General features: G+C 37.7%; 1 protein-coding gene across 1 annotated transcript in view; it reads left to right on the top strand.

The window, feature by feature from the left end:
* DOK6 (docking protein 6) overlaps positions 1-6,553 on the top strand; it is a gene marked incomplete at both ends in the record, with an annotated part of 249,450 nt that extends 242,897 nt beyond the window's left edge. The window contains one exon of the mRNA XM_082290095.1: positions 6,414-6,553. Within this exon, the coding sequence (XP_082146221.1) occupies positions 6,414-6,553 (140 nt within the window). The remainder of the gene's footprint in view (positions 1-6,413) is intronic.
* Positions 6,554-14,050: the final 7,497 nt, after the last annotated feature.

Raw genomic sequence — 14,050 nt, 5'->3', positions numbered from 1 at the left:
CTCCAGAATTCTTGTGCCAAAATTGGAATGTTGAAAACTTCTTTCTTCGTACTCAAAAATTTAACTTATTGTAAATTTAGTGGTTTTAAACTGGCAATCCTGCAGTCTCTTCTGCATGCACATGTAGAGCTCCTTCTTTTCTAGAGAAAAACTTAATGACAATGCCAAAGACTTTTAAGTTAAATAATAGTCTTCCAGTTGTGGAAAGTGATAGGGTTCTGTAACAAGTATATAGCTACTCAAGTACTTACTAATCTTGATGCAGTACAGCAAAAAAGTTCCTATTTTTATTTCAAATTCTAAGGAAGATGAAAATGTTTTTCAATCAAGAATGGAAAGGAAATATTTTTAAATGGGGGGGGTGACAGTTTGTCGTTCACTCTATATATTTTCTATGTATTCTATTATCGATTTAAATTATTTTTATTCAAAAGTATTTCTAATAAATAAACTAAACCATTTTCTTAAAAATCTGTCTCAAAAATTAGATTTCCTAATATTCTTTCTCCCTTCAGAAAGATATATATATTTGATGAAATGAAATCCAAAATTATTTTAGAATATATGAAAGTTGGAGCCCAGCTGTGCTCCCTGGCGTTTTTATTCCAACTGTAGTTAAATTCAAAGGAAAATTTGTATTTCTTTATTTGGAACTGAAACAGGCCCACAGTTTCACTTTCAATAAGTACATGGAAATCAATAAGCTGTAATGTAGTTTTTGCTATTTTTCAGTTTCCATCTGCTCCCTTCCATTGCATCTTTCTGTGAGTGACAGCATAATAACTGCTGTACCAATTAATGCCCTTCCAATCCAACCGCATCATTACTGCAAAATAAATGTTTTGCTTTGTAGCGGTTTGTCCTGCTATGAAACTTTGCTTCAGTTATTCCAATCATCTAACAGCAGAAAAGGAAAAGCTGCTTTGTCATCAGTAGCTCAATAGAAGACACTGTATATTCAATAGAGTTGGCAGAATTTTAACCAGTATCAATTTATAAATAGGATAGCAGCAATCATTTATTTTCTGCCTTAAATGAAAGTATCCTTTTTGATGCAATAATAGCCACTTAACTGATTTGAGACTGAAGTACGAGGTTTTTTTGGAGAAATGTTTTCTTTATCCAGAATAAAATATGGAGTCTCTTTCTTTGCAACAAAAGCTCTTAGAGGATAAAAGCTTCTATCTGAAACAAGCAGTGGTAATAATTTAGTTCTTTTCAGTAAGAGTTTAATTTTCCCTAGTGGGCTTTCAATACGTAGCTACAGTCCCTTTCCCACTTTTTCCTGTGTCTTAATAAAAATGCTGCAAAGAATATCAGAGGTTGACGCACTTTGAGACAAGCTTCCCCATTCAAGCAGTATCCTCAGTGCAGTCCGTGGGCCTCCTCTGGTATAAATAGGAGCTTTCACTGCGGCTGGGAAAGTCCTCAGAGAACACGAATCTAGATTAAAGACTGGTACTGGTTTTGGGGGCTTCTCTGGCTCAAAGGCTGCATTTATATTGTCCAGTGAGAATTGTGTGAGGAAACAATACAGAACTAACTCCTTCTTCCTAGCATTTCATTCCTGAAACATCTGTTACCTAATTGGGTTTTTTCTACCTTCTTGCACTGTCCTTTTGTGCAGAGATAAAATTTCATCGTCTCTGTTTGCCTGCTTCCCAGACTGCTCTGTTTATTGTGAACAATTGAATTTTCCAATTAATATTTCTAAAAAGAAACGATTGCTTTACAATGGAACAAGTGATTCACTTTATTTATTCTTAGCTTGCACTGATTGATTCATAGGAATTTCTTTTGAGCAGGCATGTTTTTCTATAGCATTTATAGAAACATCTATAGCAATTGCAGATCTCTTGCAATCATAAAGTCTCAGAGACTCCCAAATACAGAACACAATACTAATAAAGATATCCAATTGGCTTTAATTTAATGACTTCGATTTTGTGCTCATAATCTCAGAAATGGAAATGTCAGATTTTATTTTCAAAAATACATTTATTATTCTTACCTAGAAAAAAAAATGCATTAGAATTACATGCTTTTGCTTGTAAACTCATCTGTTCAGAGGTTAAGAAATCCCAGATGAAAGCTTGCTGCGCAGCTGCAAACGTCTTTATTTTTACCTAATGGCTATCTCATATGAGGTAATTAAAGGCCTGCAACAGAAGCTGAAACACAGGAGTCTCTGGTTCTATTAATTTTTAATCAGTGTACTGCAGAAACAAACTTATTAGATCTTGTTCAGGAAAAGCTTAGTCACAGGGTTTCAATAGTGCTCCTGCATCAGAGCTGTGAGCAGTCTGGTGGCGATGGCATTTGGTGGCACATTGCTCCCAGGTCATCATTCGCCAAACAAACCCTCTTCCAGGGAAATCAGCCTGAAAAAAAACCTGCCATCTCTTCCCCTTGGCTGCTTGTTCCTGCTCCTCAGCTTTGCCAGTACAGAGATTTGCAGGGCTCATGCAAACTGGATGACCAAAGTGCTTCAGTCTGAAAAGCAGCTTTTCAGTCTCAGTGGCGCAACTGAGGGACAGTGAACAGCAGTGTGGGTGCAGAGCAGAAAGGGAACATTTTCAGCTGATTTTCCACAGAAAGTGTAATGTCGAACCTTACGCACAGGCAGAGAGGAATTTTAATACAGGATTTGTACATCAGAGATGAGTGCTCTAACCAAAGAACATCAGATGAGAATCCCTTGAATTCTTGTATTGGAAAAGAAAAGAGTGACCTTTATTTCGTTTAGAAAAGAAAAAGGGTTGGCACCTGCCTTCTGGTTAAGAATTTGCATTCCAAATCTGAAACAGAAACATCTCCCAATAAGCAGCAGTAAGGGAGCTTTTAGAGCTTATCCCTGGATCTCTTCTCCTCCTTTTTTTCTCTTCATTTAGCTGAGTACTGCAAGTTTTCTCTCAGAAGTTGTGATCGATCTGCTTATATGTACATCAGTCACTGCTGTTACTAGGAAACCATTGGGTTTTTCCTCTAAAGAATTGTTATAAATAAGCACCATGCCATGAAATAAGATCCTTGTGTATACTGCCTCTGCTTCCAACATAATTAAGATCAGGAAAAATCTAATTTAACGTCATTTGCTGGGTTACATTAAGTTTTCTTGATGGATCATTCATACCTAATTGCTTTGGACTGCAGCTTCATTGCATTCTATAATCCTGAGAGTAAATTTGAATAAAGGATGAAGCAGACTGAATAATACTTATGTTTCCAAGGTCCTGTCCTAGAGCAGAAAAAAAAGCAACTTTTCCTCTGTAAGCCATGGGAAAAAAACTCCCCCAGCTCTATTGGTGTCTTCAGGTCATGAAATCTGTGTGAATCAAATTCATCTTATGCTGACTTCAGAAGAGTTGTAGGGAAGAGTTAGTTTCGTGTTCTTAAAAGCAGCTGTGATACCAATGAGCTGCAAAATCCACTAAAAGCATTCTTCTTCTGCTTCTGCTTCTGCTTCTGCTTCTGCTTCTGCTTCTGCTTCTGCTTCTGCTGCGTCTTCTGCTGCTTCTTCTGCTGCTTCTGCTTCTGCTTCTGCTTCTTCTGCTTCTACTTCTGCTTCTGCTTCTCTCTTAACCTCTTAAAGCCCGTATATGACTGAAGCAGGAATTTAGAAAGCTGTGGAACTTTTGTCCTTTACTGCAAAAACTTTACCTGCATCTTTAGTTTCAAAATCCTTACTGCTGGCAGAAAGTGTAACTTTGGAGACACTGCAGCACCTAGGGCTCCATAAGGCTGATCAGCTGTATGAATATTAAAATAATATTTAGGAATGCAACTAAAAGGATCTATTATAATTTCTGGTATCTGAGATGCAGAATTTTAACAAAAAGCTGAAAAAATGTCCTAAATTTTGGAAATTTACTGCTTAGAAGTCTTCAGTCAACTTGGAACCATTGGACTATTTTATTATTTTGCCACCATCATTTTTTTATTCATTTATTGAAGTATATTAACATAGTTAATTGCTTTTTTAAAAACCTAAGTTGAAAGTAAACATATTGCCTAGATCCATTCTTTCCAAACACAAATTTTCTATTACCCACAGCTTTCGCATTTCTTCTCTCTCACTCCATATCCTAGCAGTTAGGAGAGAAGAAGTCACTTCTCCTCCTTAACCCCTTTACTTACAGAATGGCAAAAATCAGCCCTGTTGTGACATTTAGCATCTACAAATTTTCTTTTAAAGAACAGCAAGGGATGTGCTAGCTTTTGAGGCATATATAGAGGAAATGAAAGACCTGAATTTAATTTCCTTTTTAACCCTAATAGGTTCAAATTAATCTTCCACATTATAAGAGACTGCCTGAATTCCTTGGCTAGAAATTAGTGGGTAGAAATTAGTGTATTAGGGGCTAGAATTAGTGTGTTAGGGGCACTCTTCACCACTGTATTAAAGCTGCTCTATTCTACAAAAATGGACTTAAAATTAATTATACAAGATACAGCACATTACACAAATAGGCCTGAGTTTAGGGAACTCCTTGGTTGGTAAGTCTCTTTACTCCTGCTCGTTGTCACAGGGATTGTTTTATACTCTTAGGATAAAATACATGAAGAGAATGAAGGAAAATTATACCTTGACATACTTTATTTATTAGCAGGAAGGAGACAAATTTTACATAGGAAATCATGTGCCTGGTTTAGCAGTTCCTTATGGCATTTAAAATACATATGAAACTAGCTTCTGGGTAAAAGGAGAGCAAGATCTGACATCCTGAGAAGCGAAAGTGTCAGATTTGGAACACAAAATTAAAATCTAGAATCATTCATCTTCTCATGTTTAGGTGTGCATTAGATTAAGAAATAAAGTGACAGTAATTGTGATGTAATCCCAAATAAAAGTAAAAAATTAATAAAGGCCATATTTAATATCATGGTTAAAAGTTGGTCAAAGCAATAAAACTTTTAAGACTCTTCACAAACATTATCAGCTACTTTGTATCTCAGAGCTCACAGCCACCATACACTTTAATTCAGTTTGATGCAAAAGCCTCTTGAAGCAGAAAAACATTTAAACCTTTCATCTCAGTCAAGTTTTGGTAGCCAATGTCAATTTAACCCAATGAATGGATAGTAAAAATACACATTAAAAAATCATCCTGCTTGCTTGTGCTGTGAAAGGGATTTTATGACCATTAACATGCCACTGGGAGTTCAGATGCTGGTTTCGTGGTCTTCAGTGTCACTAAGACATACCTTTTATTCTGTTTTTCATTTAGCTGGTTTTTTTCCTCTCTTGGTCCCACCATTGCTCTGATAGTCTCATGTTCAGGGGAAATCATGATGAATTATTTTTTCATGAGGAAGTCAGTAATATGTTATAAGCAAAATTTTCCAAATGCAAGTTAGGAAAAGTTTTCCCAAATCTGGTGAACATCATCCTTGGTTCCAGCACTACTGGGCCAGTCTAGAAAGTTGCTAACTCTTTTGAAACATTTCAGCATGAGCTGAATTCTTTAGTATTTGAGTCTATGCCATTGCAGCTATTCTTTAATATATCCATGGTTGACATAAAAAAATGTGATTTTGCATTCCTACAGATAAAAAGTGTACTAAGACATTTTTAAAAGCATTATGTAAAACCATTTTGAATCCAACCTTCAATATACATTTCCAAAAAAATAAGAGAATATACGTTGCATGAAGTTACACACTTTGGAAGTTTATTTTTTGTTACTAATTAAATCTCAATTTCAAAAGGAAATATGAGGCAGGAAAACTATCAGATTATAGAATTAGGTCATCAGGGTTACCTGGGTTTCGTCACTGGCTTTTCACACATGGTTTCCCATCTTGCTGATGAAAGCAATGGTTATATGAGATTCACAAGCCCATCTGAAAAAGCATCTGGTACATCCTCTTCCCAACCAGTATTCTGCCATGTGCACCATATCCCACCTCCAGTTCATTCTGGAATGACAATGATGCTGTGTTTACCTGACAAACTGGTATCCTGTTCGAAGGACAGTAAGTAAATGAAGTGGGATTTATGGGACTCATCCCTTTGACACCCCTGGAATTACTTTCACCACATGAGCAGTGCTTCAGGTAAAAAAGATGTGCACTAGTTATTTGTCAGTCCTAACTAACATAACTAAGACTTATAAAGTAGAACATACACAGAAATGTCACTCTGAAATTTTGAAAAAAATTCTGACCCTAAATTGTGCCTGAGTTGAGTCTGGGACCTGTTTGCCTTTGCTGGGAATCTGTCACAAACTTGTGCCCTCAGCCACAGGAAATACCCTCTTCTGCAGCCCCAGAAGGTCCCAATGAAGCCAGTCTGCTCTCCAGGCACCCTGGCACCGTGGGGCAGTACAAAGTTAATCCACTGGAGTCCGTGTCCGTGGTGAAAGACTTCAAAGCCCAGTTACATCTGTTGTGTTCACGTCTCCCCCCTCCAGGTCACAACCTCGGCTCAGCGAAGGTGTCCCGGGCGCAGACATTTCCCAGCTACGCGTCGGAGCAGGGTGAGGAGCACCAGCAGTCCCTGTCGCTGGCCAGCAGCTACGCCTTCAGCTATGGCTCGGGGCTGGTGCAATGACAGCCGGGGCTGCCGGCCAAGATGGACAGTTGAGCCTGGAGCCTCCCACCAGGACCGGGGAGCCACTGGCCCCCTCTGCACCCACCATTTGCCGTGAAAACTGATGCCTACCAGCTCCAGCCGGGTTCCGCCAATGTGGAAACCTGGAGAGGCGGCTTCCCTGAAGCAGAGGCTAAGTCTTTATTTATTTATTTTGCTGTTCCTTTTGTCGATATGTTCAGAAAGGAGGGGGTTGGGGGGTTGGGGGGAGGGAGGAAGGGGGACACGTCTGTGTTGTAAGAAAGTGGTGGAAACAGATGAAACTGTGTTGGTTGGTGTGAAGGTTTCTGCATGACCGGAGAAGGTTCCTTCTGGGGCTCCATGCAATGGCACATTTGACATTGGGGCCTTCCTTCCCACCCCCACCAGCAGGCCAGCCTGTCTTCACCCACAAACTTTGTAGGTCCTTGCCACAGCCTACAATTCCCGCTGGAGTCACTGAAATGTCTCCAACTCGAGATGCAGCATCAGTTCTGCGGGGGTCACCTTCAGGTCCAAACAGGTTCACTCACTGCCCTAGAGGGTGGTTGGGTGGTTTTTGAGTCAGATACCAACATGTACTGGAGTAGCAGGCTGATATGTCTTGTTGGGAATAGGGTTTGATGCATTAATGTAAGGTTATGGCCTGGTCTGGCTCTAATTTTGAATTCCTGGGGCACAAATTCATCCCTTACACGTGCAATTCTCATGACACCCCTAAGACCTATGAGCATCCCTATCAGCAGCACAGTCTTGTCCTCAGAACTGCTGCAAAGTCTTCTTGTTCACAAATTATTTAGGTAACCATGCCTGCAAGCCTGACTTTAAAAAGTGGGAAAACTGTTCTTCAAACAAATAAAAGTGGGCCACATGCCCAGCTGGCGACCGCCGTGCCACAGCTGGGCCAGACATGGTAGAGCTGAGCTCTGGTCTTGTCTTTCTGGTCAGCGTTACTTTGATTTTCTGTGTTTACTTCTCAGATTTGTTTCAGATGCACATTGTATCTTGTATGATCATGTGTCAAGCATCTGTTTACTTTCAAAAGGAGGATGAGTACCTCTCAATGGAAATCTTCTGTCTTTGGAAGACGTCTTTAAAAAACAAACTGTAGTAGGTGTGTTTGTAATCAGTAATGAGGGAATAAGTTGGAAGGCATACCTGTAACTGGGGAATGAATTTTATCTATCCTGAACATTTAGATTTTTGTAACTGCTATCAAATATTTATGTACTCCTCGTGATGCCCTGAAATGTTAAAAATTGTGAGGAGAAAAATCGGCCCTCTTACATGATCTGAGCAGCCTTTGTGTTCTGTTCCTAGTGTGAAACTATTGCCATGATTACCAGAGGGATTGGTTGTTTCTCAGGACAGGTTGAGGAAATGTATCAAGGAGAAGACACATAGACTCTTTTCCAATGAAACAATCGGTTTTATGTACTATAATTTAACTAAAAAAGTGCTGTTGGGTTGTTTTATATATGCACATTATATATATATGTATTAAAAGGTATGGAAGAAACTTCTGCTTTTGATTAACATTTACTGATACAGTATGGTCAGCTTTTCTCCAACCATTTTCCCAGCTAAGAGACCTTGCAGACTTACAGCTTTCTACACCTCAGTGAACAGCTGCTGAATAAAAAAGCTTCATGATCCACTTGAATGAAACAGTTCTACCCCACCACAATCACCTTTATTTATTTTTCCCCTTTTTCCTGGTCTCATTCACTACCTCTTTTCCTTCTCACAGTGCTGCCATACTCAGGAATAGAATGGCTCCCTACAGAGAGTATTTTGATGAGCTAAAATGCAAACTGCTCTCCCATGCTGTCAGGACAATGTACCTATGGTGCTCTCAGAGCTGTACCCATCAAGGAAGCTTCATTCACACTTCCATTAAAGAAAAAGATTCAATTGACATTTTGCTTAGGAAAGATTTCCAGTTTGCAAATGTTAAATGCAAAATGTGATACAGAAGGATAGATATTCTGCTGCTGTAATTCTGTTATTCAGTGCAGCTTTGCCAAATATTTGCCTCTTGGGGAAATGGTCTGTTATTTTTATTCCTTTGCAACTGGGATTCTTTCACTTGCCCTAAAATTATAAATATTTTCTTTGAAACTCCTTAGATTAAGTTTCCAATATGTTCTACAGGTTTCAATGCTGTGTCCAAGTATCTTTTTTCCTCTGTTATTTGAATACTAGTTATTTAATATTTACATATTCTACATAGTTCAAAAGTGGGGAAAAGGCAAAACAGGAGAATATCGTAACTGCTTTAGAGTTCCAGTGTCCATATACTTTAAGAACCTATCTAAATCCTGAACCCAGTGCTTCAACTGTATTTCAATAAAAAGCATAAGGTCAATATAATGTTCTTTTTTCATTCCCTGGGGAACAGTTGCTGTCTATGGCTTTGTCTTCCTATGCAGTACCTGAATATTGTCAAGTTAATGAAAATGTAGATGCTATTTTCAAACAAAACGCACAAAAAAAGGGAGGGAGGGGGCATTATAGCAGTTTTGGCTATATATATGGCCATATATAGCAGTTTTACTAAATATTTTGCTTTCATTGCATAATGCAACCATCCTCTCAACTCATACATTTATAAAATACCTGTGAGGTCTCATACAGCACACAGAAAATTGAACAAAGCTGCAGCACACAACCAGTCTAAAGCAAATCTGACCTGTTGGGAACATATTTCTTGTAAAGACGAAACACAAGCACACTGGAAGTTGAAAATGAGGGTACAACTTCACAATGTACTGTAACACAGTCTAAGAAAACCAGGAACCTGAAGCACAAAGGTATTCAGGAGCCAGTGGATGCTGCCATTAGTGCCACTCCAGAAGAGCAGGTGATATCACTGTAACATCAGTGCATTCACATAGCTTCCACAAATGTTCCTCAGAAAAGCTCCATGAGAACCAGGCAGACACTGACAACAGTTTGCCAGAAAATTCTGTTTTCTTGGAATTGCTTTAATTCCTGGCATATGCCTGTTGATAACCTAAGTGATGCCCCACTGAGACTACTTTGTACAGCTCCTAGTGCTTCCACCAGAAGGAAAACTCTCTTTTGGAACACCTGGTAGAGCTGCTTGCCTAGAGACTACAACAGCTTTTAAATAGACCCAGGGACCCCATGGGACCCTGTTCCAGTCTCGGCCTTCTTCATGTGGAAGGCACACAGATAATATGTGCTCTCCTGACCCAAGAGTTGCTCTGTTTTCTGCTAATGAGCTGTGAAGAGATGGAGGGCAACAAAATGTCTTCAGTGGCAACCAGGTGCAGCTGGTATAAATGGAACTTAGCATTAGTACATTATAAAATAGAAGAAATAAAATAAATCTATCACTTTCATTTCTGGTCCTGAGGATGTGTTATGAATATATAACTGTAACTGTGATTTACATTTTTTTTAAATCACTCTTTGATAACAATATATTCACCCCTATGAACCAATGATGCACAGCATTACTAAATATAGCTACTAATATATCTTAACTGTGAATATTATAGATTGAAGCATGCTGGTACTTTTGATTTTGAAGTCACTTGGTGCAGAAAAGGTGAAATCTAAAGACTGCTAATAAATCATCAAATGGTGCTAAGGAACTTGAATAGTCCCATTTTTTAAATGGCTGCATGTCATTATTTATAGTTTAAATTGTGTGTGAGTATACTCGTCTGAAACAATTTCATCTGCCTATGTAAAAGAAAAAGAAAGGAGAATCTTGTAGCAGGGAGTTTGTTGTTTTACTGAGGAAATATTTAGGCGTTACTTTTTGTGGCAGGCATGTATCAAGTTCTGTGGTCACATGTATCAAGTTCTGTGTCCTTGGAAGGTTTTTCTGGGTTTGTCTTCTTCATTTTTTTGTTCCAGAAAAGCTACAAGTAGAGCTTGAAAATGTATTGACAAACCAAAGAAGTTTGTTGAGACCTTGACAATAGCTGCTCTCTTGTTTTGTCAGAAGTCTACCTTGACATTTCGGGAAAATACTTCATTCCACAACACATGTATAGAAATCCTGTTGGGATGCAGAAAACTATAATCAAGTTTTGTTCTAAGTTAATAAGGCTTTGCTGGAAGAGGGGTTGAAATTGAGTATCTGAGGGCAAAAGTGTTTTAAAGTGCTGTCTATAGCAATAATTCAAGTACAAAATACAGCCTTCAGGCACCCATTTATTTAGAAGTTGTTAAGTGCAGGCAATCTGCGAAGACCCTTACCTGCTTACAGCAAAGAGAAAAAAAGGTCAATCATTAATCATATCTATGTATTGCATTTATCAGAAAAGGAATTAACTTCAGGCTTATTCAGCTTTCCAGTCTAACAGACAATGCTATGAGGAGTAGGGGTTTTTTGAGATATTTGATCTCTAGGAACTGACAAAGACCATCAGCCTGTAGCATATAAACCTCTACTCAGACTTAGCTCACCAGTGACATGTGCTAGTTTTCATCTGGTAGCCTAGAAACTACAGGGTGGTTTCTTAGAAAATACAGTTGTCTTGAATGGCTGTGCATTTTAGCATGAAATACAGAATTATTTACAAAATACTAAAAAGGAAGGAGTCATGAGTTCCAATTAATCTCTACTTTAGTGTTTAATATCAGTGTATTTTGGCTCCTTTTTATACCTGCTGCAAAGGAATAAGTGTGGCTTTTATCCACGCACAGAATAGAGTGAACAGTGGAAAAAGTGTGAGAATCTGCTCTTTGATTACAAGAATAGATCCAACAGCACTGGAAAATTTCATTTTTCCATACATCATCCAAATTCTTGTGACTCTTTCCAAACACACCTATTACACAACAGGATGTATTAGAATTTTACATTTTTCACCACAGACAACTGGTCAGAATGCCTGCCTGTGTTTTGTAAGTAGCAGATAATGACTGTGCAACGCCACTGTGGTGACAAAACTTTAAAATCAAAGGGCTGGATATATGAGTTCTGTAGTTATAAAGTCTTGCACTACATGAAGGGTGCTGTGTTTGTTCTTGATACTATAAATAAATGCTCTTCACTTTTTATTTTAGATAAAAAGGTGAGGTATATTGGAAACAAGGATAGGCTTATGGTGGAATGAAAGAAAGATCAAAGAATCCCTTGTTGTAACAAGGGATCAAGGAATCAAGACTCCCTTGTTGTAACAAGAAGTTTGTCTCCCTGTCCAGGTTCTTAACAGACAGTAAAAGGTGATGAGTGAAGGTGCTGTGTGTCCAGCAATTATTTAAATTGCATTATGCTTAGAAACCTAAATATTAGAATCTGCTGGCGAACTGGTGCTATTGAAGAAAATAGAAGTTTCACTTTGCAAAGGTCTTTACATCCATATGCAGCTCGACAGATTTTTACAGATGTGATTAAAACAGATATGAAAGTAACTGAAGTTTAAATATGATTAGATATAATTACAGCATTTTAAAATGTCCATGTTATGAATATCGCAAGCTGTAATGGAGACAATATTTCCTTTTCAACTGAATGCAAGGTCAAAAAGTAATAGGCTCTCTAATATGAAGAAGTTAAGCTTTTAAAATACCACATTTAAAGTCCTAAAGAATGAATTTCATTGGGGTTTTTTGTTGCTTTGATACAGAAATCCTCGTGAGGTTCAACAGTTTTACCATGTTCTCTTAAAATCCTGGGATTGTCAAGTGCATTAATATATTTTACAGCAGACTTTTTTCCTGTGAGAGTATTTGACATGAATGAAATTAGTTTTTAATTAGGATACACATTGTTTTCAGTCTTTTTTAAAATTGTATGATAGCAAGACAGAGTGGGCATAGAAAATAGCACAAAAATAATTGGCTGTTTTGGCAATTCCATACCAATAACCAAAACAAGGTTTTCAGTTAAACATTTATTCTCATCACTGCTCCTATACTCAGAATAAATTACATAAAATAAAATTGTCCTTGTGGATGTTAATTGTCACATTTCCTGAGTTTCCACAGATGACAGGCTGTGACAGGAGATATCCAGAACTGCTTTTGGGTAATTGTTCTGATTTTAGATGGTTACAAGGAAAAACAGAAAATACATGGAAAAAAAGTGTTATGACTTCTTACCAACGAATGATACACACTAACCTTTTATTTCTTTTTACAACTTTGAAAAGCATTATAGAAAGGTAGAGAAATTTATGAAAGGAAGTGCAAAATGTGATAAAACCAGATTCTGTAATCTTTAAAAAGATTAGGAGAAATTAGCAAACATTTAAGCACACAGCAGTGGGCCATGTTGAGTGCAAAACACATTCTGTAGCATTCAACTTCTTCTTCTCCTTCTTTATCAGGAGCTGGAAACAATGTTTTGTGTTCAGTCTAATTCACAGCTCTAAGTTACTCTAAACAAATGGACTGAGGAGTGCTGGGCTCATTTTCCCTAACCCGGCTGCCTAACATGCATTATGCAGTATAGAAAAAACAGTATTTTGCACAATGCAGCACCATTTTTATCACACAACTTTTTGGAACTTACTGCAGCCAGACATTGTCAAAAATATGATTTAGACTATTTCACAGCTCATTGAATTCTGGGATGAAAGCAATATCTTCCTTTATGATCCATAAAAGTACATACAGAGGTCCTCAACCTTTATTCTTCTAATTACAAAATGTTCTGACAGAGTTCTGTGGGAAAGTTCCTCCCATTCTACCACTGTTGGGTGAATTATAGACATTTCAAAGAAAATAATAAGTATCTGCTTAAGACAGTTTTATTTCAGAGGAAAGAAAAGGGTATTAGCAGAGATTAATTTGAATACATTAAATATTTCTAACATGCATTCCTCTCTTCAATTACACATGTAGACATCAGCACAAACAGAGAAAGGTATTGAAGAATAAAGAAAGATACTGTGCTTTTGTTTATATCTTAGTATGATAAGCTATTGATCACTTAAATAATTTTATAAAATGTATTGGTTAATGCAACAAATGAATTATTTAGTGTAACAATCTAATTAAACAAGCTGTTAAGAGAGGTGTTAAATACCCTTTAGAACCACTGAGATGCTTTTTTTCTAAAACTACAAAATTCTCTTTTTTAAGTAAGCATAAGGTTAGAAGAAATATGTCAGCCATGGCTGGTAATTCATATTAATTATGTTGGGTAACTATTCAGGCTAACAATGTGGATAGTGTAGAAGTAATCTTTTGAAACTTGTTTTAGATAGCTTTGTACATTTCCTTGGGTATTTCTAGCTCAAACATTATGTTCTAAGTTGTATGTAGGGATATATAACTGCAAGACTACAGCACAGATAGTAAGGTAAATCTACAGCTTTATAAATCAAGCCTAATCAGGGCCAAGAAATAAGTCAGAGCAGTGGCACTAGTCAGTCCTGTGGCATGGTGGTAGCCAGCCCCAGCAGCATCTGAGCTCACACAGCTGGGGCTATCTCAATGTTCCTGAGGCTCCCCTGCTTTACAGGAAGTGTTGGCAAACTCATCACTTGT

Source organism: Coloeus monedula (assembly GCF_965178545.1).
Source record: "Coloeus monedula genome assembly, chromosome: 1".
NCBI lineage: Eukaryota > Metazoa > Chordata > Aves > Passeriformes > Corvidae > Coloeus > Coloeus monedula.
This window is presented reverse-complemented; position numbering and strand designations above follow the sequence as displayed.